This window comes from Lampetra fluviatilis, chromosome 51 (genome assembly GCF_964198595.1).
Source record: "Lampetra fluviatilis chromosome 51, kcLamFluv1.1, whole genome shotgun sequence".
In the NCBI taxonomy this organism is placed as follows: Eukaryota; Metazoa; Chordata; class Hyperoartia; order Petromyzontiformes; family Petromyzontidae; genus Lampetra; species Lampetra fluviatilis.
Window position 1 is genome coordinate 1266471 of NC_136325.1, and position 25428 is coordinate 1291898.

Below are 25428 nucleotides of genomic sequence, written 5' to 3' on the forward strand. Positions count from 1 at the left end.
TAAACTTCATGGGACCTCCTTTGCCAGCACCAAAATATGAGAATAGAATGCATTCTGACCACAAGTATTGTGGTTATTGCAGACATGATTCCTTGCAAAAGGTTTCAATTTGGTGTTTTAACATCTCAACACCTGTTTTGTTGCCAGAAAAAAGGGGAAAACCTATTCTCATTTCTTGGAAACTGTTTATGAAGGATAGCTCAAAACACAGACATCAAGGGAATCCCACGTCATAAGTGCGTAACAAACCCGGAGTGATATACCCTGAAATTGGGGACCGATTGGAGGAAGTTGGGCTCACTGCCCGTCCATGGTAGGGCCAACGATGGGCAGTAGCATATTTGCAGGGGAGTTGAATAAGTAGGAATAGAGGGGGAGGGGGGAATAGAGGGGGAGAGGGGGATAATATAACCACACAAACCCGGAAATAACACAAGTGCGATTCCCGAGTTTATCATTCTTGTTTTCCCCTAGAAACAACGGCCGTCATGTGTTTGCAATAATGGTTCAGTGTCAGAGTCCATCCCGTTCCCCCGGCCCCCATCTTTTTCGGCCATTCATGCTGGGTTCAGCAGAAACGGAAAACCCCAAAACTAAGTTTAAAACTTGAGTGCCTAAATTAATTAAATGGTTGTCAACATTCAGAATGGTGCTGAAGCACTTTGATGACATTTCTATTGCGTGTGACACCCACAGCATTCCCGTGTGAACCGGGCAGCCACTATGAGAGCTGTGCCCCACCGTGCCCGGCCACCTGCAGCAACGCAAGTCTCCCGGGTGGCTGCAACCAGCACTGTGCGGAGGGCTGTGTCTGTGACGACGGCTTCGTTCTATCTGGGGACAAGTGTGTCCCTGTGGAGCAGTGCGGCTGCCTGGACTTTGACGACCAGTACCATCCGGTCAGTTGATTGATTTAGCATGACCAAGTAATGCATGTAATTGGTTAGAATTTCCTGTCTCATGGTTTTGATGAAATTGAGTTGTGTACAGTAGAATATATTGATGTCTCGTATTTCAGAAAGAAGATATGTTTTTATGTATTGATTAAGTTGAGTGGCTTTAATAAGATGATATATTTTTCAAACAATTCAACTTGCAAAGCCATAATCAATCTAGTTCCAGCATCATCTAATCTTATCACTCTGTCTCTGCAGCGTTGATACTGTTGGTTGCCATTCGGTCAGTCTCATCCATTGATTATCATTTCATTCCAGCGATGTAACCTGCCCAAGTCCACTTACTTTTTTTAAAAGTCAGTATTAATTACAGTTCTGTATATTATTTCTGGGGATATGGTTTGCGATGATGTCGCACACTGTGAACGATCGCTACCCTGACGAGTAGACAGTGGTGGCAGGGCCCTCCTTCCATGCTGCTGATGAAGTGGCAGTCGTCTGGCTCTGCAAAACGAGCTCACTGATCCACGTGTTCTCCTTTCTCTCAAAGTGATTCTCAGCCTGCTTATCCACGCTTATTGGTATATATTTGACGCAAAAATGCAAGCCTAAGTTTGTACTTAGGCATGATGTTAACAGAGTTTCTATCTCTGATATGCATATTTACATATAATCCAGCCTGCTAGTCAACAACTTTAACTCAGAGTCCTTGATTTTCACAGTAGGACACCTACGCGATGTCACGTGTAAGATGAATTCAGCATTATCGATATAAATATTACTCACTCATTGATGGGCTATGGATAATGTTGCCCAATCACTGGACAGTTGTTCACTCTTTCTCCCACATGTAACATTTTCTCAGTATCGAATGTAAAAGAGGGCAGCAATTCCTCTCATTCATGATATCACAAGCTTTGAATACTTTGTATTCCTCGAAATTATACTTTAAAGATTAAGTAAGCAAATAGGTATGTATGCCTGGGTGATATTGTCAGAGTATGGGGGAAGGGCAGTTAAACAATATATTTTTACTTATCATCTGTGTTGTGCGTGGCAGCTCGGGGAGAGCTGGTTTGAGTCGGGGAACTGCAGCGAGCGCTGCACGTGCTTGGATGGGGGAGACGTCAACTGCGAGGACTGGGAGTGCGAGAAGCACGAGATCTGCAGCGTAGAGGACGGCATCCTCGATTGCTACGCACGAGGTGAATTGCTGCGTGGCGTCACAAATTAGGAAAGCCATGACGATCCTGTCACAGAGAGACAGAGAAACAGACATGTTTATGCAGCCAGGTTCGAGGGAAGTGTGGTGCTGGATGGAATACCTGGAAAAATAGCAATAACCACAATCTATAGGGCTCCAAGAACTAATTATACAGCCGCATTCAACCGAAAAACTACAAATATTTTAAATGGACACAGATAGTAAATAAACTTTGAATTCAATACAATATTGAATGGATCGTCTTGTTTGCAACAAAGTGCTCATCTGGGAATAAATGTCTAATGCTTTGAATGACTCGTAGAAATGTAATTTGCTGTGGTTGACAGATAACAGGAAAGGTAACATTTTGTCCTTTGATTTTTCTTGAAGAAACAACAGCTGCCTCTCCTACTGTGGTCTCAACAACAACATCAAAACCACCAACAGCCCCGCCACTGAGTAAAATATTCACTAAATACATTCTCCTACAATCACCCTACACTGACAAACCTTGCTTGTTGAATGCATTGTTTACGGTTTTGTTTCAAAAGATACTGCTGCATTGGGCTCTTCATTTATATCAAACAAAATGATCTGATAGTGCAGCATAAGTCATCACAATACATTATTACATGGCTCCTCTATTTTCAGAACCTGGCGACTGCGTGATCACTGGAGACCCTCACTACATCACGTTCGACAAGACGACGCACCACTTCATGGGCGAGTGCAGCTACACGGCAGCCATCCCGTGCAACCAGAGCTCCACCCTGCCCCACTTCAACGTGGAGACAACAAATGAGTTCCGGGGCGGCAGCACGGCCGTGTCTTACGTCAAGGAGGTCCACGTGGATGTCTACGGCCACAGGTTCACCTTGGCCAAAGGACGCCGGGTGCTGGTGAGGGTTTCACTTCATCCTTTGTTATTTTCACAGAGCCAGTGCGTGCCATCCAGGAGCCATTACCACAAGGCACAACACTCTCTCATACAGTGATATCTCAATAACTGTAATGTTCCTTATGATTGCATCGTTGCATTTTCCGAGAGAGCCTTTCATTTAAAAAAATACTTGAATTTAACAATGTCCACGGTGTTGCCTGATGCTCATAAGAGGCTTCCTTATCTGGGACTAAGAATGACCAAATATATGTGAACATTCAAGCCATGTTTATGCTATGAATCTTTGGTGAAAGAATGTCGATGTTTACGAAGAATTGTGAAGGAAATTTGCATAATGAATAAAAACAATCCTTTCTGTACTATGATCTACCATGCATTACTGATCTTACCATGAGGTCTCTACATAAAATGCTCTGTGCTTTGTTTTTACAGGTGGATGGGCTGCGTGTGACTCCTCCATTCTTCATGTCCGGGGTGTACATCCAACTGAGTGGATCCTACGTTGTGCTCGAGACCAATTTCAATCTGGTTGTTCGGTTTGATGGGAACCACCATGTGGAGATAGTCGTGCCTGGAGAATACGCAGGAGAACTGTGCGGCATCTGTGGTGAGTTAATTTCCTGAGAGAAGTGACACAATAAGCAGCTGACTGGACACTTGTAGAATGCACAATATCTCAATGTGATTGTAGTTGACAGAATATGCAAGCGTGATGATAGTTTTAATCTCTTGGTCCCATTTGAATATCATTTAAGATCCGAGTTCATAAGGACAAAGTTACAGATGCCTCAGCTAATGAAAGTTTAGAATTGGTAAACAGGCCACAGATATGTAATTATCTTTAAATACGTGTAATCTCATTACAAAAAAGAGAATATGTGCCTTAACGTTCTGCAGTAGCATGTCAGTTGTTTTTTTAAGTTTTGCATGTAAACCATGTCTATCGAAAATCGTATATTGCAATGCTTTGCGTTGTTTTACAGGGAACTTTAATGGAGATGGCTCAGATGACAATCTGAAGCCGGATGGGTCAGCAGCGGCCTCATCAAGCGAGCTGGGAAACAGCTGGAGAGTGTTCAACAGCTCCGATGATGAGTGAGGATCCGTTCTTCTCAATTATCTCCATGCATATCTGCGAATTACAACAGTATCATTCTAGATTTGAAGTTTTCGGTACTGCAATGATCCATACTCGGTATCATTGCAAAAGCCTCTAGGCAATGCACATAAGGCATTGGTATTGAAAAGGAATTAGATCTCCAGATAGAAAACGAGAGTTAAAATGAGCCACACAGTCACGTTAGATGTGATTGCTGTGCTCCTGAGGGTATATATATGAGTGTCAGCAGTTTGGGCTACAGTGAGTGATCATCATGATGGTGATGGCGATGATGACTTATTATACTCTTTGGTTATTTCGGTAAAGTCACGTAGGTATAAAATAAAATAAATCACGACGTTTCGGGCGCAACACAAGCGTCCGTCATTTTATACCAGTCACGAAAGCTTCAAATTAAGACTGTTATTATGTTTGTGTTGATGTTTTCTCTTTTAAACAGTTATGTTAACCTGCGTGTCGTGTGTTGACAGTTGTCAAGATGGTACCGGGGAAATACCTCCATGTGATGAGGATGACAAAGACGTGTATGAATCAGATTCATTCTGTGGAATAATCACTGACCCTGAGGGTGAGTATTGCTGTCTATTTATGTTTAGCTGTCACTGCTCGTTCACGATTGATTTCTGAAAACTCCACAAAAGAATCGACTTCATGAGGTTGAAGTCATGGCATTTCCACTCCATGTCTGTGTTTCATCGTTAGTTTAACTGTAATAGCTATTATAGTCTGCGCATTCATTATTTTGTTCCATTTTTAATATTGTATTATCACTTTAAAACAAATACAGGCTACAAAGCTCTTCTGCACACAGGTTTCTTTCTAAACTCTTTTCAAAGCTACGTTAAACATTCCTGAACATAATTAAATTACATGATACGTTGTTGCTCAATCTATGGTCGCTAAAAGATTACAACTGGCTGCCAGTCTTTTTAATGACTGATTCAGATTTCACTTGACATTGACTTTTGCCACGTTCAGGAACTCCGATTACCGAATTCAGTGCCGGATGCAATCCACTGCATCACCATTTCCCTAAATACTGCAATCCTGTAGTCGTGAGATGTTTGTAAAAGCAATTTGTGTTGAAGGAGAGTGATGTGCCGATGCCGATAACATTGACAACGTATTTCTCGCTTCGATCAGGAGCTTTCAAACAGTGCCACGCGGTGCTGCCTCCACAAGTCTTCTTCGACAACTGCGTGTTCGACCTGTGTGCCACGGACGGGGACCACGGCTCGCTGTGCCAGGCCCTGCAGGCCTACGCTGATCAATGCGCCCAAGCTGGGGTCATCGTCACCTGGAGGAACAACACCTTCTGCCGTGAGTGCGGATGCTGTTAAGCACTGTCTGAACTTTTGGCTCTTGAGTTATGAGCAGAAGTACAAACATGTCTCATCAAATAATAATAATATCAGTGTATAGCATCTAAATACCTGAGCACACGAAGATGCTGTACTGGGTAATGTACAAAAACATAAATAGCTCATTCAGACAAAATCAAGAGGGGGTTCGGCAGATGGAGAAGCCATGTGACCATGCTTGCACCTATCTAGCTGTCTTTGCTTTAGGCTCCATTAGCGTCTGATCTACCTGCGGTACGTATAACTTCCATATTCTGGTAACATGTGCGCTATGTGTGCGCGGGTGTGTACACATGCACACATGCATATACGTAGTTCAATTCCTTCTGTGAAAGTGAGAAACTCAATGATGGCCGGTTAATTGTTCTCACATAATACAAGCATGTGTTACATTTGCTGCAATATTTAGGGGGGTTTTGCACAGCGTAAGATTCATTCTTTGAAGATTAAAAACGTACTAATCTTATACAAATACCTTAAACCGAGATGAAATCTGGGCACTTTAAGCTGTTATCTGCATGGCAAAAACAGCTATAAATAACACAGCAAATTACAAACATTCAAGACTTTAAAAAAAATTCATCGTTTGTGGTACCCACAGCATTCCCTTGTGAGCCTGGCAGCCACTATGAGAGCTGTGCCCCACCGTGCCCGGCCACCTGCAGCAACGCAAGTCTCCCAGGTGGCTGCAACCAGCACTGTGCGGAGGGCTGTGTCTGTGACGACGGCTTTGTCCTCTCTGGAGACAAGTGTGTCCCCACATGGCAGTGCGGTTGCCTGGATAACAATGGCCATTACCATCCGGTGAGTTACACACTCTAAGCACATCTTTACCGGGCAAAGTGCGAGTATCTTGCAAATATTTTTAAGATGCGTAAGATCGACGTCCTCACTCTCCGAGAAACCCACGTTTCTAATGATAAACAGGCCAGACACTACCGTATCCACGACTAGCCACTACCATTCAGTATGACGTGGCCACATGTGAAGCACACCCTTTTTCAATACTTATGCATCATTCCTTTTATGTCGTCGGCAATATATGTTCAAGTACTGTATATATGTTTTTCTAAGTTTTTATTATCTTGCGCAAAGTCTGCAATTAGCGGTAATGGAAAGCCAAGGTTACCCAAAGAGATTTATTTAGAAATAATATAATACACCCATTTTTTTAATCAGATGTTTACAGAATAGCCACATCCATAATGCTGCGTGTGTTGAACACTTTATACACACAGTGAAATTGTATTTCAAACTTACATTCTAAAATGTAAGGTCACTGGCAAATGTAAGGTCACTTGCACAATAGTGGAATCTGCAGAGACGCTGAATCTGTGTTGCGCGTGGCAGCTCGGGGAGAGCTGGTTTGAGTCTGGCAACTGCAGCGAGCGCTGCACGTGCATGGGTGGGGGAGACATTCACTGCAAGAACTGGGAGTGTGAGAAGCACGAGATCTGCAGCGTGGAGGACGGCATCCTCGATTGCTACGCGCGAGGTGAGTTGCTGTGCTGCTTCACAAATGAGGAAAGCCATGACGATCGTCTCACAATGAGAGAGACGGAGATTTTTATGCAACCAGGTAAGAGGTAAGTGTAGTGTTTGAGGGGGACCTGGAAAAATATAAATAGATACCATCCATAGGGCTCCAAGAACAAATCATACAGCTTCAGTCAACCGAAAAACAAAAATTATTTTACATGAACACAGATGGTAAATAAACTTTAAATTCAATACATTATTGAATGGATCATCTTGTTTTAAACCCAGTGACCATCTTTAGGAAAGCATATTAATTGGCTTTAATGACTGGTGAAAATGTACTTTGTATCAATAAACAAGATAAGGGGAAGGATAACGCTTTGACATTTTTGCTGTTTCTTTCAGGAACAACCGCTTCTCCTCCTTATATCTCCACAACAACACCAACAGCACCACCGACAGTCCCGCCACCGAGTACGATGTTCACTTCACACTGGCAAAGCTTACAGTTGGAAACCATTGTGCTTTAGCAGAATTTTTTTTACCGACGTAAATACCTCTGCAACACCACCTGCCTGCCTTATTAGAAATGCTCATATCATCGTTGTTAGCCTCTCACCTTCATCACCCATGATCTGTCCACTTCTAGTTTAAATTATCTTACAAGTCATTTAAAAATAAACCGACATCCTTAATATTTTTTTCTAGAACCTGGCGACTGCGTGATCACTGGAGACCCTCACTACATCACGTTCGACAAGACGACGCACCACTTCATGGGCGAGTGCACCTACACGGCAGCCATCCCGTGCAACCAGAGCTCCACCCTGCCCCACTTCAACGTGGAGACAACAAATGAGTTCCGGGGCGGCAGCACGGCTGTGTCTTACGTCAAGGAGGTCCACGTGGATGTCTACGGCCACAGGTTCACCTTGGCCAAAGGACGCCGGGTGCTGGTGAGCGTTACACCGTACCTTCATGGTCATGTCTATGGGTTTCCACACTCAGGCAGAAGCTAAAGGGGAAAAAACACAAAAGTTTTCATTTTCTCCTTTGGCTGAAAAAGGTAAACTTGTCTCCCAATTGTGCTGCACAGTATACTGGAACCTTGCTAACCTGATAAGTGCCCACTGAGAGAGCAACTTTCATCAATAATAATTATAGCTCATATAGCGTCTTTCACACTCGTAAAATATAAAATACATCAATTACAATTAAGAAGTGGTTAAGTTAAAATAGGAAATGCTTTCTGAAAGAGAAATGTTGTTAGGGAGGAATGAAAAACCCTAGTTTAGTGGAGGGAGAAGCCTAGTACATACAATAGTTATAGTTTACAGACATTTGGCAATCCTCTGCTGGACACGGCCCTCCTGTCCCATTCGTGGGGGTTGTGTGATCACTGTTCACGACGCTGGTCAATATAGGTGGGTGACGGAGGAGCTCAGGCTGGTTCAGATGTCATGTAATGTAGTCATAAAGAATCGCGAAATCAAGCTAAAAGCATCTCTAATGCGCATTGTCGTCTTATCAAACTGTGTTCATCAAGTGAATGCTATGGTCTCAATTGCAGTGTTTGAACTCGAGGTGTTCTTGAGTTCGTCTGGTCGGTTGTTCCATGTAACGAGGCTTGCTTTCTGAAAGCGCCTGTGATGTTGTTAGCCATGGCTGGGAATCAAACTCAGGTCACTGGATTCATAGCACAGTATGTGAACCCCTCCCACTTCTCCCCAAGTCTCATCTGATAATGGCTTATTTTTTCTGTGATGGTTATTATGTTTACAATGATAATCTTATTTGTATTTAAACCATCATACTTGTAATTGTGTATTATAATTCATAGTGTTATGTGTAAACCAGTGCGTCCGCTCCACCACTCTACAATAATAGGATATATTGTAGCAAATATATATGTTGTACGTGTAATATATATTCTAGGTTTTGCTCACTAAAATTGTTAAACATGTGCATGTGGAAATAACACAAGTGTTTCAAATCTATGACAGAAATTCTTATAATTTAACAATAGGTGTTTTTTTTTCCAAAATATTTTGTTTATATCTCAAACAAAACGTTTCGGCAATTTAATGAAGCCAAGGGTGGGAGCGGAAATGATGGAGTGGTGTGTTGGCCTGGGAAGTTGGGCAGGATTCCAGCGGTGGACCAAGAGTAGTGGGTACAAGTTTCCCTTGGCCTAGTCTGGCGTGTGCACTGTGTGCAGCACATGTACGGGACACGAGAAGGTGTGAGATTGTATTAGATGCACGACTGGGACCCTCACTGGAGCTGTGTGCTGTTTTACAGGTGGAAGGACGGCGTATGACCACTCCGCTGCTGCTGTCGGGGGTGCACGTGTACCTGAGCGGATCCTACGTTGTGCTCGAGACTGATTTCAATCTGGTTGTTCGGTTTGACGGAAACCACCATGTGGAGATAGTCGTGCCAAACGAGTACGCTGGGATACTGTGCGGCATCTGCGGTGAGTGCCGAGAACAGGCTAGATGAATGCTGATTTGAACATTTATTTCACCTGACAATAAATCAGTCTCGCAATGATACAGGGGTTTGTACACTTTTCAATGGGAGACAAAAAACACTTAAAAACGGAAAACAGTCACGTAACAAGGTTAATTTACCAAGGCATGTATTGGCCTGCCAGGATCTGCAGGAAGGCACGTACTGGGCTACCTTGCTGATCTCGTCAAGGAACATAAAACCATCACACGAACTCCAGTCATCCTCGCAGTGGTTTTTGGATAGTCATCGAATAAAGACGGTCACTGCATCGCGCGCTTTCAAATGCGCTTCTGCGACCGTCTGGAACGCTCTTCCGATATTAGGAAGCCACTGGAGCTATGCACTTTTAAATCTAGACTGAAAAGTATTTCTTTAAAATGACTTTTGTGTTTAGTTTGATGTCCTTCCCCCACACTTCCAATTAGCACGGTTGGCTACGTACAGTGCGAAAGAAGTTCAACATACATACAAGGCAGTTGCACGTTATCGTCATAAGCTTACCAAAATGGCCTCTTAACCATGACTTTTTGTGGACGTAGAGGGGAGGCTAAAATGTGACTGTCAAAGGAAATGGTAGCCAATCACACATTAATAGCTAATCACCAGCTCGTCAGTTTTGGTTCACTAGTGATTAAAAGTACATCTAGATGATCAACCAGTGACTCGGTGGTTGGGGAATAGATGTGCGGGTAGGCAGAGATGGTCAAATACTTATAAAATTATATCTGCTGTATTTTGCTAAATATTAATGTAAATTACATGTAAATTAAATAATGTTCATATCTGTGGAAAGGTTGTATGAACACATCCCATTAACCAACAATGTATACAACTTGACTTAAAGCTTTTGTGACTGCAGGAATTAATATTCTTTTGGTCTTTCGGTAAAGCCACGTAGATAGAAAAATAATAAAATTATCACGACGTTTCGATCGCAACACAAGCAATCGTCATCAGGTAAAAAATATAGCGAGAATGCTGTCGAGGCAGGAGAAAATACAGCGGGAGAGCTGCTGAAACACGAAGTGATATAGGCTTGAGATGGGCTCAGCCCAAGGGTAAGTGGGCAGGGTTAGAGGTGTAATTTGCATGTCAATGTAAGATCGGTGATGTACCTCCACGACAACGACACAGCTGTGGAGGTGGCCTTTGTACTGTGAGAGATTAGCATGTAAATGTAAAATATAATATCGGTGATGTACCTCCACGATGACGACGCAGCTGTGGAGGTGGCCATTGTATTGTGAGAGATTAGCATGTCAATGTAAAATGTAAGATCGGTGATGTACCTCCATGACGACGATGCAGCTGTGGAGGTGGCCATTGTAATGTAAGAGATTAGCATGTCAATGTAAACGAACCAACGGTGGCTGTGCTTGTGAGACATTTAGCATGTATGTAACTCAGAGAGACGGAAATAACTACTTGCATCGGCAGGTAGGATGGAAAAATCACAGGCAGTTATGACTTAAACTGGTTAATAACGTCCTTCCAATGATTGCTCAGTTTGTACACATCTTCTCGGTTGAAATTGTGTCTGTGTTGAAATATCTGGATGGCTTCATGAACGAATCTTTGTTGATAGCCAGTGGGCTTGCAGAGTATCTTCGTCTTGGAAAAATCGATTTCATGTGAGCCCACAGCGTTAAAACAATGATCAGCCACGGCCGAGGTATTGGTCCTACCGTGTTTCAGATCCACCTTGTGTTCACGAACACGGTCCGAGACATGTCGCTTAGTTTCCCCAATGTAACTACTGCCGCAGCCGCAGCTTAGTTTATAGACACCGGAGTATTGAATGTCAGGGATCACATCCTTCACAGATGGGATGAGATCACAAATTTTATGTACTGTGTTGAATCGAACATGGATCTTGTGTTTGCTCATGGTATTGGACATCTTTTTGGAAACACCTGCTATGTTTGGCCAACGTCGTGATAATTGTATTATTTTTCCACCTACGTGGCATTACTGAAAGACCCAAAGAAAAATGTATAAAACCCAGTGAAAACCCACTCATATGTAAAAGAAAACTGGTATTTTAAATACGTCTATACATAAATACGTTTTAATTATGCTTTAGTTCTATTGTATTGCATGCACATGGACCAAGTGGATATTATATAAGTGGGCGCCTGCAAATACTTCTGAAGCACGATTGTGACTAAACGTCACACTGCACTTGTTGCAATGCTGACCTCGAGTCACGGTTTGGTCGCCCAATTCACACTGGGTCACCATGGCAACAAATGCAGTGGTTTACCCAGTGTGAATTGTCATTTATAGTTTTTTCATTTTGAAGCCTTCCTTTATATTAGTGCTCAATTTAGTCGTGCACTGAGATGTCTTTGCACACTAGCGTTACTTTCATGTTGTAACCTTGCAGGAAACTTTAATGGCGATGGCTCAGATGACAATCTGAAACCAGACGGCTCAGTGGCCGCCTCCTCGGCAGAACTGGGAAACAGCTGGAAGTCGGTGAACAGCTCGGATGAGTGAGTAGCAGTCACCCTCGCACTCATCTCTTGCTGTAGCTGAGCGTAATGCCCTCATGTGGGCCCAATTCTTTGTTATTGGTTCTTTTGGTCTTGATTTTGTGTGCTAGCTTACTATTTGTCTATTAATTAAGCATACCATGGGAACTCTTGCAAGTGGATGTTCCATCTCAAGGGATTTTCTAGTTAACATTTTTATTGAAAAAAATATTATCTGTGTACCTTAGAACGGATTTTACCCATCAATCCCTTGAAAACTCATACATTCTCACTACATTCAGAAAACAAACTTATACTCATAAGCAGCTATTGTGTGTGTTCGGAGAGTATTATTTGCCCATGCACTGAGCCCAGCGACCTGAGTGTGATTCCTGGCCACGGCTAACACCAGTCGCAGCTGATGTCTAAACTGGTCTTGGGTCCCCTTTCACCAACCCACAGTGACTTGGTCCGCAAACAACCACCATTACCAATACGGTGTGGAGATGCCTTCATCCAACAGTGGATTGACAAAGGGCTGTGAATTGTGGCAGGCGGGCGGGGGGGTGGTGTTCCTGCTATGACATCTGCAAGCTTTCACTCATTTGAAAAACAATCGTGAAATTCTTTAATATAATTATCACAAGCATATTGTTATTACTGTTACCATAACTTAATATTGCACTATTGTTTTTCATAGGACAGTGATATGCCGGTATTCCTTGGTGTTTGTTTTGGCAGATGCAAAGATGATGATGGTGGAAGACCCGAGTGTGATCCAGCGACACAGGAGGAGTTTGAAAAAGAGGGATTCTGTGGCTTAATCACCGACCCCAATGGTAATGTCAATTCTCAGTATCTGGGTACTTTAATGCACATTATTGTGTAACCACTTCCATTATTCACATTATGCAGTATTACACAACATAACGACGAAATAACCTACTACTGGTGCTTGTTAATTCACTACTGAATGAAAGCCTCTCCTCGTAATGTCAGTCATGGTTTTTTTTTCGTATTTCACCATGCTGGTCAGCGTGGACTGGTGAACGTTTGAGCAGTGGGTGGCCAGAGCCAATTGACATGTCACTCTCCACCTATGTTTAGCCATTTTCAAGAATCGAACTCGGGATGCTGGGTGCATAGTGCAGTGCAGAAACCACGGTGCCTCTACTCCAACCACACGCGTGCAGTATTACTCTGCAAATAGTGCAATTATTTTATATTGTTTTCAAGGCCTCGTTTATAAGATAGTTAAGTGAATGCGACTTAAGTATTGTGTATTTATAGAACATCATCGACCATACAGGTAGTACAGCAGCTTTGATGCATGGAATGAGGAAGCAGATCTCCTTTGACACCAGCAAGGTAGAGGCAGCGATAACGCTACATTCAATAATTGGCCAATCACTTTGTTTGCATGTTTGACCACAAGCATGTATGGTTAATGCAGACTTGATACTTTGCAATAGGTGTATATTTGGTGTATGAACACCTGTATTATTGCTGAAAATGTTGAAGCCATTTATTTTGTCATCATAGTGTTAGGACTGAAAGAGCTGTCATCAAAGGTAAACTGTCCAGTGTGATGGTACGGGTAACTATATGTGTCCAGCGCGTGTTGTAATGTTAATCGATCTCGTTGATTTGTAATTATTTTTAGACTTGTGAAGAACTGGAGGTTAACAAAAATATTTTTTCTGCATTACAAGGGGAGGTTGGTATGGTTTAATTACTACTGTATTCGGAAATGGAACCATACAAAAGCCCAAATCCCTCCTTATGCAAGTGAGGCTAGGCAGAGGCCTACAAAGATTAAAATAACAAAGCTGCATTCACCCGACACACCTTTCCTGACATCATTGTGACCAGGAGCTTTCAAAGAGTGCCACGCGGTGCTGCCTCCACAAGTCTTCTTCGACAACTGCGTGTTCGACCTGTGTGCCACGGGCGGCAACCCCCTGTCGCTATGCCAGGCCTTGCAGGCCTACGCCGACCAGTGCGCCCAAGCTGGCATAATCATCACGTGGAGGAACAACACCTTCTGCCGTGAGTGCAGCACCCACTGTGATGTCACTGCCACATGTTATAATCCTGTGCTTTGTTCCTATCAGAACAGGATTGTTGAGTAATAATTCATGGATACCCTATATGTCGTGTCCATGTTAAACAAATAAAAAGCCAAAGTGGTAGAACTGGGTTGCCACTCCCAGAGGTGAGTTATCACACATGTGGCACAGCTTATTCTACTGCTATAATCAGTTGGCAAATAATTTCTGTTGGGCCGCATAACCATTCTCAACTCACAAATATTACCTACATTCATACATATTTTGATGTTCGTAGTGCAAACTGTAGATGAGAATTCATAGACAAGAGCTGTTTGCGCTTTCTTTGTGCCATGCCAGATGTATTCTATAATTTCAAGCTAAAAAAATAGATATACATTAACCAAAACATTTGTATAGAATATAATTGGTTCCACGGGTGCCACATTCAGTTGAGGCGTGCAGTCTCGAGACAGCCGATCAATTTGTCATGGTTGTGGTGTCACACTGAGCAGACACACAGAAGGGATGTGAGGCATTGAGCTCTCCCGTTCTGAAGGTGTCATGCCTCTGGCACGAGAGGAGTCTCAGTCGTCATGGAATTGGGTTTAAGGTGCCCACCATACGTAATTGTCACGTACATCCGGCATCTTTACCTCCCTATGATAAATAATAGAGGGGCAAGGTACAGCTCGATTGGTTTAAATGTCAGTTTCTTTCCAAGTTGCGATAGAATTAAATTTTTTCTCATCAGTTTCATCTGTGCATTCCTTGAAGATCTGTGGATATGTCATTGTCATGGCATTGAACTGAAATAAAAGCAATCTTCGCACTTATAAATATGCACATTTTAAATTCGACTAAAATTAATTTGTTGCTATTGCAGATGATTTGTAGAGGTTTTGTTATTTAGTAGAAACCATCGTGTGTGTGTGTGCATGTGGCACCCACAGCACTCACTTGCAAACCGGGCAGCCACTATGAGAGCTGTGCACCGCCCTGCCCGGCCACCTGCAGCAACGCAAGTCTCCCGGGTGGCTGCAACCATCACTGTGGGGAGGGCTGTATCTGCGACGACGGCTTCGTCCTCTCTGGGGACAAGTGCGTCCCCGCGGAGCAGTGCGGTTGCCTGGATAACAACGGAAACTACCACCCGGTGAGTTCTACTCATTCTTTCACCCTCATGTAAACCCACCGTATCTTTCCAGTCGGCATTAATGGGTGCACTGTGCCTTAGATGATTTTGTATCAGATTGCATAAATAGTGTGTTGTAAACCCTCCTCCACCCGACAAAGCCAATTATAAAAGTTGTCACGTGAACAAACATGCCAGTTTATTACTGCTTCAGCACACCAGTGTGTTGAAAATAAATCCACATCACATTTAACAATTGGGTTGCCTGACGTTTCACTATAAGTAATAACCACCTTACTCAGCTTTACTAACTAGCTGTGTCGGGTGGAGGAGGGTTTACAACACATTTTTACGTACGTGATCTAGCCCAACATTAATTATGAGTCATATTATTATTCGCAGAAGCCTACGTGTTAAAATAGTGTGCCTTTTTTCATTGTTTATCTGGTAGCATTTGATTTTTTTAAAATCTAAAATACAAATTCCACTATTTGTGGTTATCTGATTACACTTGATACAAAATTCAACCACCAATGACAATGGAATGTGGTGAAAATTATTCGATTCATGTAGCGTTCTCAAGACTTTTTCACTGCCTTCATGATCGTGTTGTTGCAGCTCGGGGAGAACTGGTTTGAATCGGAGACCTGCGACCGGCGCTGCACATGCGTGAGGCCCGGATCCGCGAGTTGCGATGCCTGGCAATGTGGATTGCAAGAGGTCTGCACGGTGGAGGATGGCATTCTGGGCTGCCACAGCAAGGGTATTTGTTTTGTCTAAGACATAAATATTCAACGATCAAACACAGACACCGTGGCAGAGCGCTATAGTCTCGTTTGGAAGACAGTGAGTTAAAATCATAGTTATAATGCAACCCAGCCCATCATCCCTTCAGAATTACAAAAATTATTACTACATAATTAATATCTAACTGAGGTTGCCTTGTGGAGAGATGTATCCATGGCACAGGAGCGTGGAATTTCCATCTGAATTGTAAACACTAATGCAGATAAAAATGATTCCCTGCTGATATGAGCATTGAGGCAGTGCTCATCTCCTGTTTAGAGCCCTGCACCAGTGATCTAAATTCCACGTTCCTGTGGTGGGTGCGAGTCTATCCATAGAAGCACCACGGTGGTGAGATGTTGTCTCCCTCACCTGGTATGCAGGAGATCATGGCATCGGACTTTGCATATTCTCTCTGCCCATGGTCGTGTGGAGTTTTTTGCGGGTCCTCTGGTGCTTCCCTCTACACGAAGCAACATGTGTTTAGTTTCATTGACTGCTACTTTAAATTCCCACATATAATGATATAAGCCACTTTGATGGCCAATCACGTGTGCCCATGCCACCTCTGAATATTAGTCCAAAGCTCAGTTAGTTAGTTTAACCACAATCGACTTCCCCACAAAGTGGCAACCATTTTATCAAACCCAGAGGGGTGATGGGCTAAGTTTACCTACAACCAGGATTTGAACTTGGAACATTGCGATTGTGAGTTGCTCACTCTACTGTTGAACCATTGGAGATGGATATCACCAAATCTGTGTTTGAATATGGGGAGACATACCCACTTTTTAAATTTAAATTGAATAAACAATCATTTTTTATCCAATTTCATCAGTGCCCATTGGTGTCGAACCAGGAGTTTAGCTAGTCCCGACAGGGACATTCATCCGAACCAACGTGCTCTCTTCTTTTACCTTCACATTGGAGATAATCTAGATTAACATGAACTGGCCTCATCAGCCATGGCCTCTTCATGTATCGATGACACTACTTATGTCTTTGCGTTACCATATGGTTTAACATTTGTTATTGCTTTAAAAAAATCTACTTTAAGCTTTCATTCAGGGTTATAAAAAAGGTGGAAGTTTCAGCAGCACCATTGATTAATACGTCTGTATGTGATCATCGGTGACTGGACATATCTCGAGTTAAATTTCATGTAGAGTTGTCTGTGGGTTTCAGTCGTTTGCACCCACTGCTTGTCGTGAGAAGGGCCTGGTTGTGTTTCTGTGCCCCAGGTTATGCCACGTGCCACGTTGCCGGAGATCCCCACTACTTCACCTTTGACTTGATAATGATCAGCTACATGGGCACATGCACGTACACGCTGGTGGACGTGTGCAATGACACCAACGTGACGCCCTTCACCATCACCGCCAAGAACGAGGAGCGCGGGCAGGCGTCCGGCTCCTACCTCAAGCACGTGATCGTCGACATCGCGGGCCACCGCGTCATCCTGCAGAAGAGCCACCGCGTGCTGGTACGCACGGATTGGGCACTGTGAGACCGTACAGTCGCAGTTGAGAAAGAGAAGATTATTTATGGGCAGATTGGGTGCGGCAGAGTGCCCATCTCACAGTTCGATTGCTGGCCGTGGCTAACATAAGTGGCGAGTGATATCTGAACTGGTGCCAAGCAGCCCACCCCACTAACCGGTGTGGTGAAGCAATCACTGACGTGGTGTGGGGAGCAGATTGACAAAGAACTGCAAAAAAAGTATCTTATCAGCATTCCCTGAAACATTTGCTAAACAGTAGATATAAAATAAGTATAACATTTAAATGTATTTGAGAAGTATATGTTAATGGAAGCTTATCATGTGAATTTAGTTAAGTTTTTTTTAAAAGCAGGAATGTCCTTGCTGTGACGTCAAAACATCTGAAAACTTTTAATAATGGTTCCATTATGATTTTGGCAATGAGCAGATATGATTAACGTACAATGTATCACAGGGTTACATTGTCTTTTGTGATATGTAGTTAATCGTACAAAGTAATTGTGTGTGGTAAAAATCAGAGGTCTTGTAAAACACATCATGCATCGTGGTTGATTTTTCTTTCTTAACAGGTCGACGATAAGCGAGTTAAGACCCCCATCGAAGGTTTGGTCCCAGGGGTTAAGATCGGCATAAGCGGAAGCTACGTTCTCCTGGAGACTGATTTTGGCGTCACAGTCAAATTTGATGGAAAACATCACCTTGAGATCAACACTCCAAGTACTTACTTTAACAAGGTCAGTTTGGTTCGGAGACTCAGCACCTACCTTGCAACAGCAAATATCAGAGGCACACTCGAAGGAATGGTTTAAATAACATTCACTGCTCCCATACTCAGGGCCTGTATCACACAGTGGCAGTGGCAGAGAGAACCACGGCAAGGGTAGTGGACCTGAGAGGTGATAATGTTCCTACATTGAATCATGGGGTTGAAAGAGAAAATGGATTACTGAGCAAAGCTGTGTGAACGTTCCATCCTAAAACGAGGTGGCAGCATCATCATCATCAGCCGCGATCGATTCACTGATGGATGAAGGCTTTCCCAAGCTGACGTCATCTTGCATGGCCCATAATTTGACAATCCCCACCAAGCACCTGCACAAGAACTGATTTCATTGCTCCGTCTTCGTGATGGATGCCCTCTCAGGAGACAGCAGCATGCGTTTTAATGGTTTCATGGTGAACAATGTCCTATACCAGGGGTCGGCAACCTACGGCTCCGGAGCCGCATGCGGCTCTTTACGGGCTGCTTCTTGACGATATGTACGTATGTACAGTATGTACTCAGATGCATTGCGGCTCTTGAAATACTGAATTTTGTACCGAATTGGAAAGAAATGGCTCTTCTTGTTATTTTGGTTGCCGACCCCTGTCCTATACAGACATATATGTTGAAATATTTCTTTACACTGTCGCTGTAATTCGTTTAGATGGTTTTGCCTGTAGCTAATACCATACTTTTATTATGACCGCACGGATACATTAATTGTAATACAGGGATGGGATTGATAGAACGTTATAACTAGCTAAGTAACTATTGGAAGGTTTATTAATTAGTTTAATGTAATCAATTCTTGGATGCAAGGAGGAATAATTGCGCATGAACGATGACTGCACAGTGACCCACACCGCATCATTAACTCCATTCCGCAATCTAAATGCACGTAGACAGGCTTTATTTTTGCCATGGTCCAGGCTATCTCAAATGTTCTATACATTTAAATTCACTGGTTATCATTGCAGTCAATAATTACCAGGATTAAAAATGAATGTAGAGTCCATCTCATCTTCTATATAGACCCATTAACCCATGACACATATGTCGTGATCATGTCAAAAATGTCTTACATTGGTTCTTGTTTGACCGTGCAACAGCTGTGCGGCCTATGCGGCAATTACAACCAGAACGGCACAGACGACTACCTGATGCCCAACGGGGAGCTTGCCACCAGCGCCGCCCAGCTCGGAGACAGCTGGAAGGCCGAGGGAGACGCTGATGCTGGGTGAGTCAGCCAATGTGCACGGTTTGGTATCGTACAAGCCACACAGCATAACATGTTCCATGTGGTAATAACACATTACAGTGATGTATATAACACCGTGTCAATCCACTGCTAATAGAAAGGCCCCTCACGTCGGGTTTGTCTGACCATACTTGACCAAGCTTTACATTGTGGGTTGGTGAAGTGTGGGGGACTCCAGACGAGTTCAGATGTCAATTGCCACTGACGTATCCATGGCCGACGATCAAACTTGGGTCACGTGGTTTCATAATGCGGTGTGCTAACCACTGCACCACCACACCACAACATTGCTTAATGTATCCTTACTTTAATTTACAATGAAAACATTAAGTACCTGAAACATTTATCATTATTTCATATAGTGGCATTAGTCTATCACATTATTTTTGTCAAAATCACGCATATGTTTATGTCTATAACAATAAAGATAACCATGCGTGTGATTAATTTTTTCACAGTTGCAAACCAGACGAGCCGCACATTCCCGGCTGTGAACCAATCAATGAAGAGGCCTATAAAAAGATGTGTGAAGTCATTATCTCTACCTCAGGAGCCTTTGCCAAGTGCCATGCCGAGATAGATCCCGAGCCTTTCCTGAAGACGTGCATCTACGACATGTGTCAGTTCCACGGAATGGAGAGCACGCTGTGCGATAACTTCCAGGCCTATGCGGAGGCCTGCCGCGCAAAGGGCATCAACATCCTGTGGCGCAATGAAACCTTCTGCCGTAAGTTTTCTGCCTGAGGAATTTTTTGAAAATTTATAGATATCCATTATGAGAAAAAATTTAATTAGACACCAGCAACTTTACCTCCATGGTTGAAATATAAGCAACATATTCCTTTTCTGCTTATGTTTTTTTTAACCAAAAATTCCGAGCTATATCTAAGAGAACATGTGGTCAATATGTGGAGTATGGACCATTTTGTAACACACTGTAGTCTGCGCTCCTTCAATGGAGGAACAGCACAACTACACAAACTCTCTCCTGAAGCCGTGTCGCAGTGGCTAGCAGACTTCGGCATTGTCATTAAGCTTGTGAACATATTGCTGCCATTCTCAAGAATATAAACAACACGTAACAAAATCATTTGAAACATAACCAAGACACCCGTATGATAAAATCCGTACGTGTCTCTTTATTAGCACTGCCATGCCCGCCGAACACCCACTACACGCCGTGCGCCTCGCCCTGCCCGGCCACCTGCTCGGACATCTACGCCGAGGCCGGCTGCCAGAGCGCGGCTCGGTGCGCCGAGGGCTGCGTCTGCGACCAGGGCTTCGTGCTTAGCGACGATCTCTGCGTGTCGCTGGAAGCCTGCGGCTGCTGGGACGACGAAAACAACTACCACTCGGTGGGTAGAGAGACTCCGCGTGGTCCACGCACACTGTGCTGCTCCACGCACCTCTCGTTCTCTGTGGTTAACACTTGCAGGAGCTGATTAGTAGAATATCTAGCGTACAAGACATAATGGAATATATACGCACGATACCGGGTGGATCAGAGAGATAATGTCTGCGTTGAAGAGCTGAGTCCACGCTGAAATGTGAGTAGCCACCTATGGCTAGATTGGTTCTCAAGTATAGCAGCAAGTTCACGATTTCAGGCCAGTCATCATTGACTGTACAAAAAAAATCATGGTGTAAAGTTAGACTTTAACATATTTTCTTTCAATTCAGCTTGGAGGACCTGGACATGTCATTGTGATTCCCATTCTGTGAACATTATATGTACAATATATGTGTCATTTAGCGTAAGAAAAAAGGTCTATTGAATTTATTTCATGACGTCATCCCTCATGGGAGTTTTCTCAACATGTGATGCACTGCTATGAAAATTCCCCAATGTAAATTCAATTCTTTATGGGGGCACTCCAGTTATGCATTGGCCAAAAGCAATGTGTTCATCTAATTTCCCGATTCTCTACACGAGTGATGCCAATGTTTGTGATGCCACCTGCAACACAAAATACTTAATATGCCATTACTTTGGAATGCTAAAAGACTATAATCCCACTGATCTCTCTGAACAGCGTTGGTAAGAGGGCTTTTGTCTCATTCGCTGCAACATTGTGTACTCGCTTTGCATGACAACTTCAGTATGCGCCTAGTTTGTGGGAAGGGTGTGTGAGGTCTCTGTATGACTAAGCTGGTGCTGGGACCTCCTTTGCCAGTACCAAAATAAGATAATAGGTTTTTCCCCTTTTTTCTGGCAACAAAACAGGTGTTAAGATGTTAAAACGCCAAACTGCAACCTTTTACAAGGAATCATGTCTGCATTAACCATAATGCTTGTGGTCAGAATGCAAACAAAAAACACACTCTGATAATATATGCATTATCCTTGAAACTGATTGGTCCACACCAGAGACAGCTTTCTTTTGAGCCTCGTCTCAAACGGTGTTAGACCAGAGGACGGCAAAAGGCGTACAGCCCAAGGACAATGCACTATCAGAGTAATGAGAGCTCGGGGTGAGCATCTACATCTTAACACCTGTTTTGTTGCCACAAAAAAGGGGGAAAACCTATTATCGACTAAACTGGTGATTGAGTGTGGTGTGTAAGATGTCGATTATTATTACGAGGTGTCTTTAAGTCGCTTTTTTCATAGCAGTCGTGGTATAAATGTGATTAATTTTTATCCGTTATAAATTAAGTGTTTTCAACTTACGTGGCATTGCTTCCGTGCATCTTCCAGTTTGAAGAGTCCTGGCTTAGTGACAACTGCAAACGAAAGTGCGTTTGCTCGGTGCCTGGCAATCCGAGCTGTGAGGCGCACAGCTGTGTGGAACACGAGAGTTGTCAACTGAAGAATGGGAAGGAATCTTGCCAGCCTGTCAGTAAGTGTTGAGCAAAGCTCTTGTGTGCATGGCACAGGGTGTGCAAATCCCAAATGTCTTAATTTGTACCTTCATGGGCTGTTATTTCTGCTGCCTCCCGAAAATGCAGTTTTTTCAGGAACTGGTCGGTTTTACATAATGCATGAGGTTGATAGCTTTTGTACGTGCATTTAACACTTTTGTGTATTGAGACTAACTGCATCGCTGCCCTCGCTCTCCTAGCCCTCCATTACTGAGTTTTCTGTAAAAAAAAAAAATTAACCCATGTGGAAACATTTTATCCTCTGTGCCAGGTTACAGCACGTGTTCAATATCTGGGGACCCACATTACCAGACCTTTGACAAGAGGCTGTTCCACTTCATGGGTCGTGAAACATACACGCTGGTACAGAGCTGTGGGGACAACAATAACCTCCTGCCCATCAGAATCCTCGGCAAAAACAAGCGCGTCGGCCACAACCACCGTGTATCCTTCCTGGATGCAGTGTACATTTACGTGTACGGCTTCAAGATCAAGTTTACCGACAGAAAGGATTTCGAGGTGCGGCGTTGTTCCCATTAACCTTTTTTAAACATATCGGATTGTGCTGTCAGTTACTGATGTATGCAGCAGTTTCCACATACACCCCTGAAATATTCCATGACATCATGCGGAGAGGTAAACTGAGATGTGAACGCGATGTAAATAAAGTGCCGAGTGTGTTGTTACACACCTGTGACGCCAGCGAGGGTTGATGGATTACGGTAGAGTTTGTGGATTGTGCAGAAATGCATATTAATCTGGTAGTTGGTGGTGGCGCATGTATGTAATCTATCACTGTGGAAGTGAGGGTTGATGAATCACACAAATGTTGTGAAACTCCCATTCCTGTGGGCATTGGAATTCCATCCCATGGCTTGCCGAGAGAATGCAGTACAGTATAATGTAGACTCCATATTTTCTTTCTTTATGGAATAGAGTGTTGCCCCTCACAAATGAGGGTTGTCGATAGGTGCTCCAGTTTCTTTCCACGTGTAAGCACTCATTAATATATAGAGGACCGCAGAGCTCATTCGGCAACGGCTCCTCACTGCCTGGCTACCTTCCCGTTTGTCTGTGGTTCCTCGCGCCTCAGAGTCGTTCTCTCCATTTGCGAGCAAGCGAATACTGTACAGCGTGTTACAAGTTTAAATTATTATCAAACATGTAGCCTGAAAATGGCAGTACAGTAACCAAGAAGATGAATCTCTGCAGTCACGAAAGCTTTAAATCGAAAGTCCTCTTTATTCTCTTTTAGTTTTAAAAGTCTCTCCATCTCAATGGAGATGATTGCCAGGGATGAAAGTCGTCTTTGGTCAGTCCGATTCCGACTATGTTTTGAGTCACTTCAAAGCAGAGAACGACCTTTCAACGGACGCTGTTGTAGCTGGTATAGTGAGCACCACCAGCTGGAGTAACCTTATTACCTCGGGAACCGTCTGCATCAGATCATTCTGAGCAAAAAAGCTGAGGAGCTGTCCGGGTGATTTGCATTCGTTCCCCACCATTTGTGAACTATACAATCCGAGCACCAGGTTCAATTTGTGTGCATAACAATGGGTAAACGTGGCTTCAGGTTCCTTTTCTTTAATCTTGGCCTGCACCCCATTAAGATCTGATGCCATCACAGAGGCTCCGCCATAAGTCTGAGCTACCAGCTTTTCAACGCAATTGTATTTCCCCAACACTCCAAAAACATAATCAGCAATAGTCAGTGCTCGTCTGTCATCACTGACATCATCAAATCCCAAGAACGTCTCCCTCACCTCACAAGTCACCTCACTTTTAGCTACAGCGCAAAATTACAGAGACCTGGGCTTTGTTTGTGTCATCCGTTGTCTCGTCTACTTCGACTACAACAAATGGGGCTGCATTCATCTCCTCTTTGATATCATTTCTAATTACATCACCGACTGCTTCGATTAAATAGTTCTGTATTCTGTTTGATAAGCCAGAAAACACAGTAGATGCCTCCAAATGTCTAGCTAACGTTTCATCTTTCTCAGCAAAAGCATGTAATAGCTCCACATAGTGGCCACGATTAGAAGAGCTTGCACTCTCATCGTTACCACGAAATGCGGATTCCTGTTTGGCGAGGAAGCAGGTCGCATTAATAAGGTCTTTTAAAACCTCGCGGGTTTCCTTTACCTAAGCATTGTGGATGCTGATATTACTTGTAGGAACCTCCTGGTTACACCAGAATACAGGGGATTATTGTGTCCGTCCGTCGTGCAGGGAGGGGCTTGGTGGGGAGGGTGGGGAGGGGCTGGGTGGGGAGGGGAGGGGAGGGGCTGGTCACCTCGTGGTGCCCTTATAAAACTCAACGTTTAACCTACTCACGCCGGCTTGTGCCCGCCCTCACAGTCGGGCATATTTGCGAAATACACCACGCCGCCGTTGACCCTGGCCATTGACCGAGCAACCCAACGTTCCTACCAGCTCCCTCCGCAGGAATCTGTTTAATTTCCACTGTTCATTCAAAGCCAGATCTATCCTTGAAGCTCCAAAAGTCTTTAAAGCAATTTGGCTTTGAATGTTTATTGAGGCTTCTTAGTAGATTGTTCAAGTCACAAAATCCCGCGTTAGTCCAAACGTTGTCGGTATTGGAGAACAGAAGGCAGGGAAAGCAGTAGAGGCGAATATTCGTACCACTCCATTTGAAACGACCGTGTTATTTTCTGTCCCTTCGTTTGAAGTAGGTTCTTAAGCTCAGGCATTGGTCTTCCATTGTTTATCACTCCGTGTTTTGATTGAAAGTCCAATTTTTTTAATTTTCAAGGTTAGATATAACGTTTTCCATTTTTGCAGCTGCTGGAATTTTTTTGCTAGAGCCGACTAACGTGGAGGGAGAGCGAGCGTCAATTACGTGGGCTCAAGACACGGCCCCCATAGTGAGGCAGATGTGATCACTGCCTCCCCTGGTGCTTTTTTATTGCGGTTTTATGACTAGACCAGCGACCCTAAATATCTTTATACACATACGTGAAATAAGTTACATGGACTATGGAAGGCGAGGACATGTAATGAAGGGGTCTACAAACATTACATTGGTGACATGCAGAGAGATAGTAACAGGCACGCGCTTATTGCCCGCGCTCCATCCAGTTTCTGTATTTTCAGCGAAGCTCC

The 25428-nt window shown here is 43.6% G+C and overlaps 2 protein-coding genes across 2 annotated transcripts in view; both read left to right on the forward strand.

Moving 5' to 3' along the window:
• LOC144948818 (IgGFc-binding protein-like) overlaps positions 1–908 on the forward strand; it is a 58050-nt gene extending 57142 nt beyond the window's left edge. The window contains exon 31 of the mRNA XM_078878470.1: positions 697–908. Coding sequence (XP_078734596.1) covers positions 697–908 — 212 coding nt within the window. The remainder of the gene's footprint in view (positions 1–696) is intronic.
• A 1896-nt stretch (positions 909–2804) lies between these two features.
• LOC144948848 (zonadhesin-like) overlaps positions 2805–25428 on the forward strand; it is a 35105-nt gene continuing 12481 nt past the window's right edge. Inside the window, exons 1-22 of the mRNA XM_078878500.1 lie at positions 2805–2999; positions 3434–3608; positions 3985–4096; positions 4592–4689; positions 5265–5441; positions 6084–6286; positions 6833–6977; positions 7367–7435; positions 7670–7917; positions 9263–9437; positions 11862–11970; positions 12691–12788; positions 13822–13998; positions 14951–15153; positions 15751–15895; positions 17160–17401; positions 17989–18153; positions 19292–19419; positions 19899–20167; positions 20587–20795; positions 22139–22280; positions 22574–22821. Coding sequence (XP_078734626.1) covers positions 2820–2999; positions 3434–3608; positions 3985–4096; positions 4592–4689; positions 5265–5441; positions 6084–6286; positions 6833–6977; positions 7367–7435; positions 7670–7917; positions 9263–9437; positions 11862–11970; positions 12691–12788; positions 13822–13998; positions 14951–15153; positions 15751–15895; positions 17160–17401; positions 17989–18153; positions 19292–19419; positions 19899–20167; positions 20587–20795; positions 22139–22280; positions 22574–22821 — 3717 coding nt within the window. The 5' untranslated portion in view covers positions 2805–2819. The remainder of the gene's footprint in view (positions 3000–3433; positions 3609–3984; positions 4097–4591; positions 4690–5264; positions 5442–6083; positions 6287–6832; positions 6978–7366; positions 7436–7669; positions 7918–9262; positions 9438–11861; positions 11971–12690; positions 12789–13821; positions 13999–14950; positions 15154–15750; positions 15896–17159; positions 17402–17988; positions 18154–19291; positions 19420–19898; positions 20168–20586; positions 20796–22138; positions 22281–22573; positions 22822–25428) is intronic.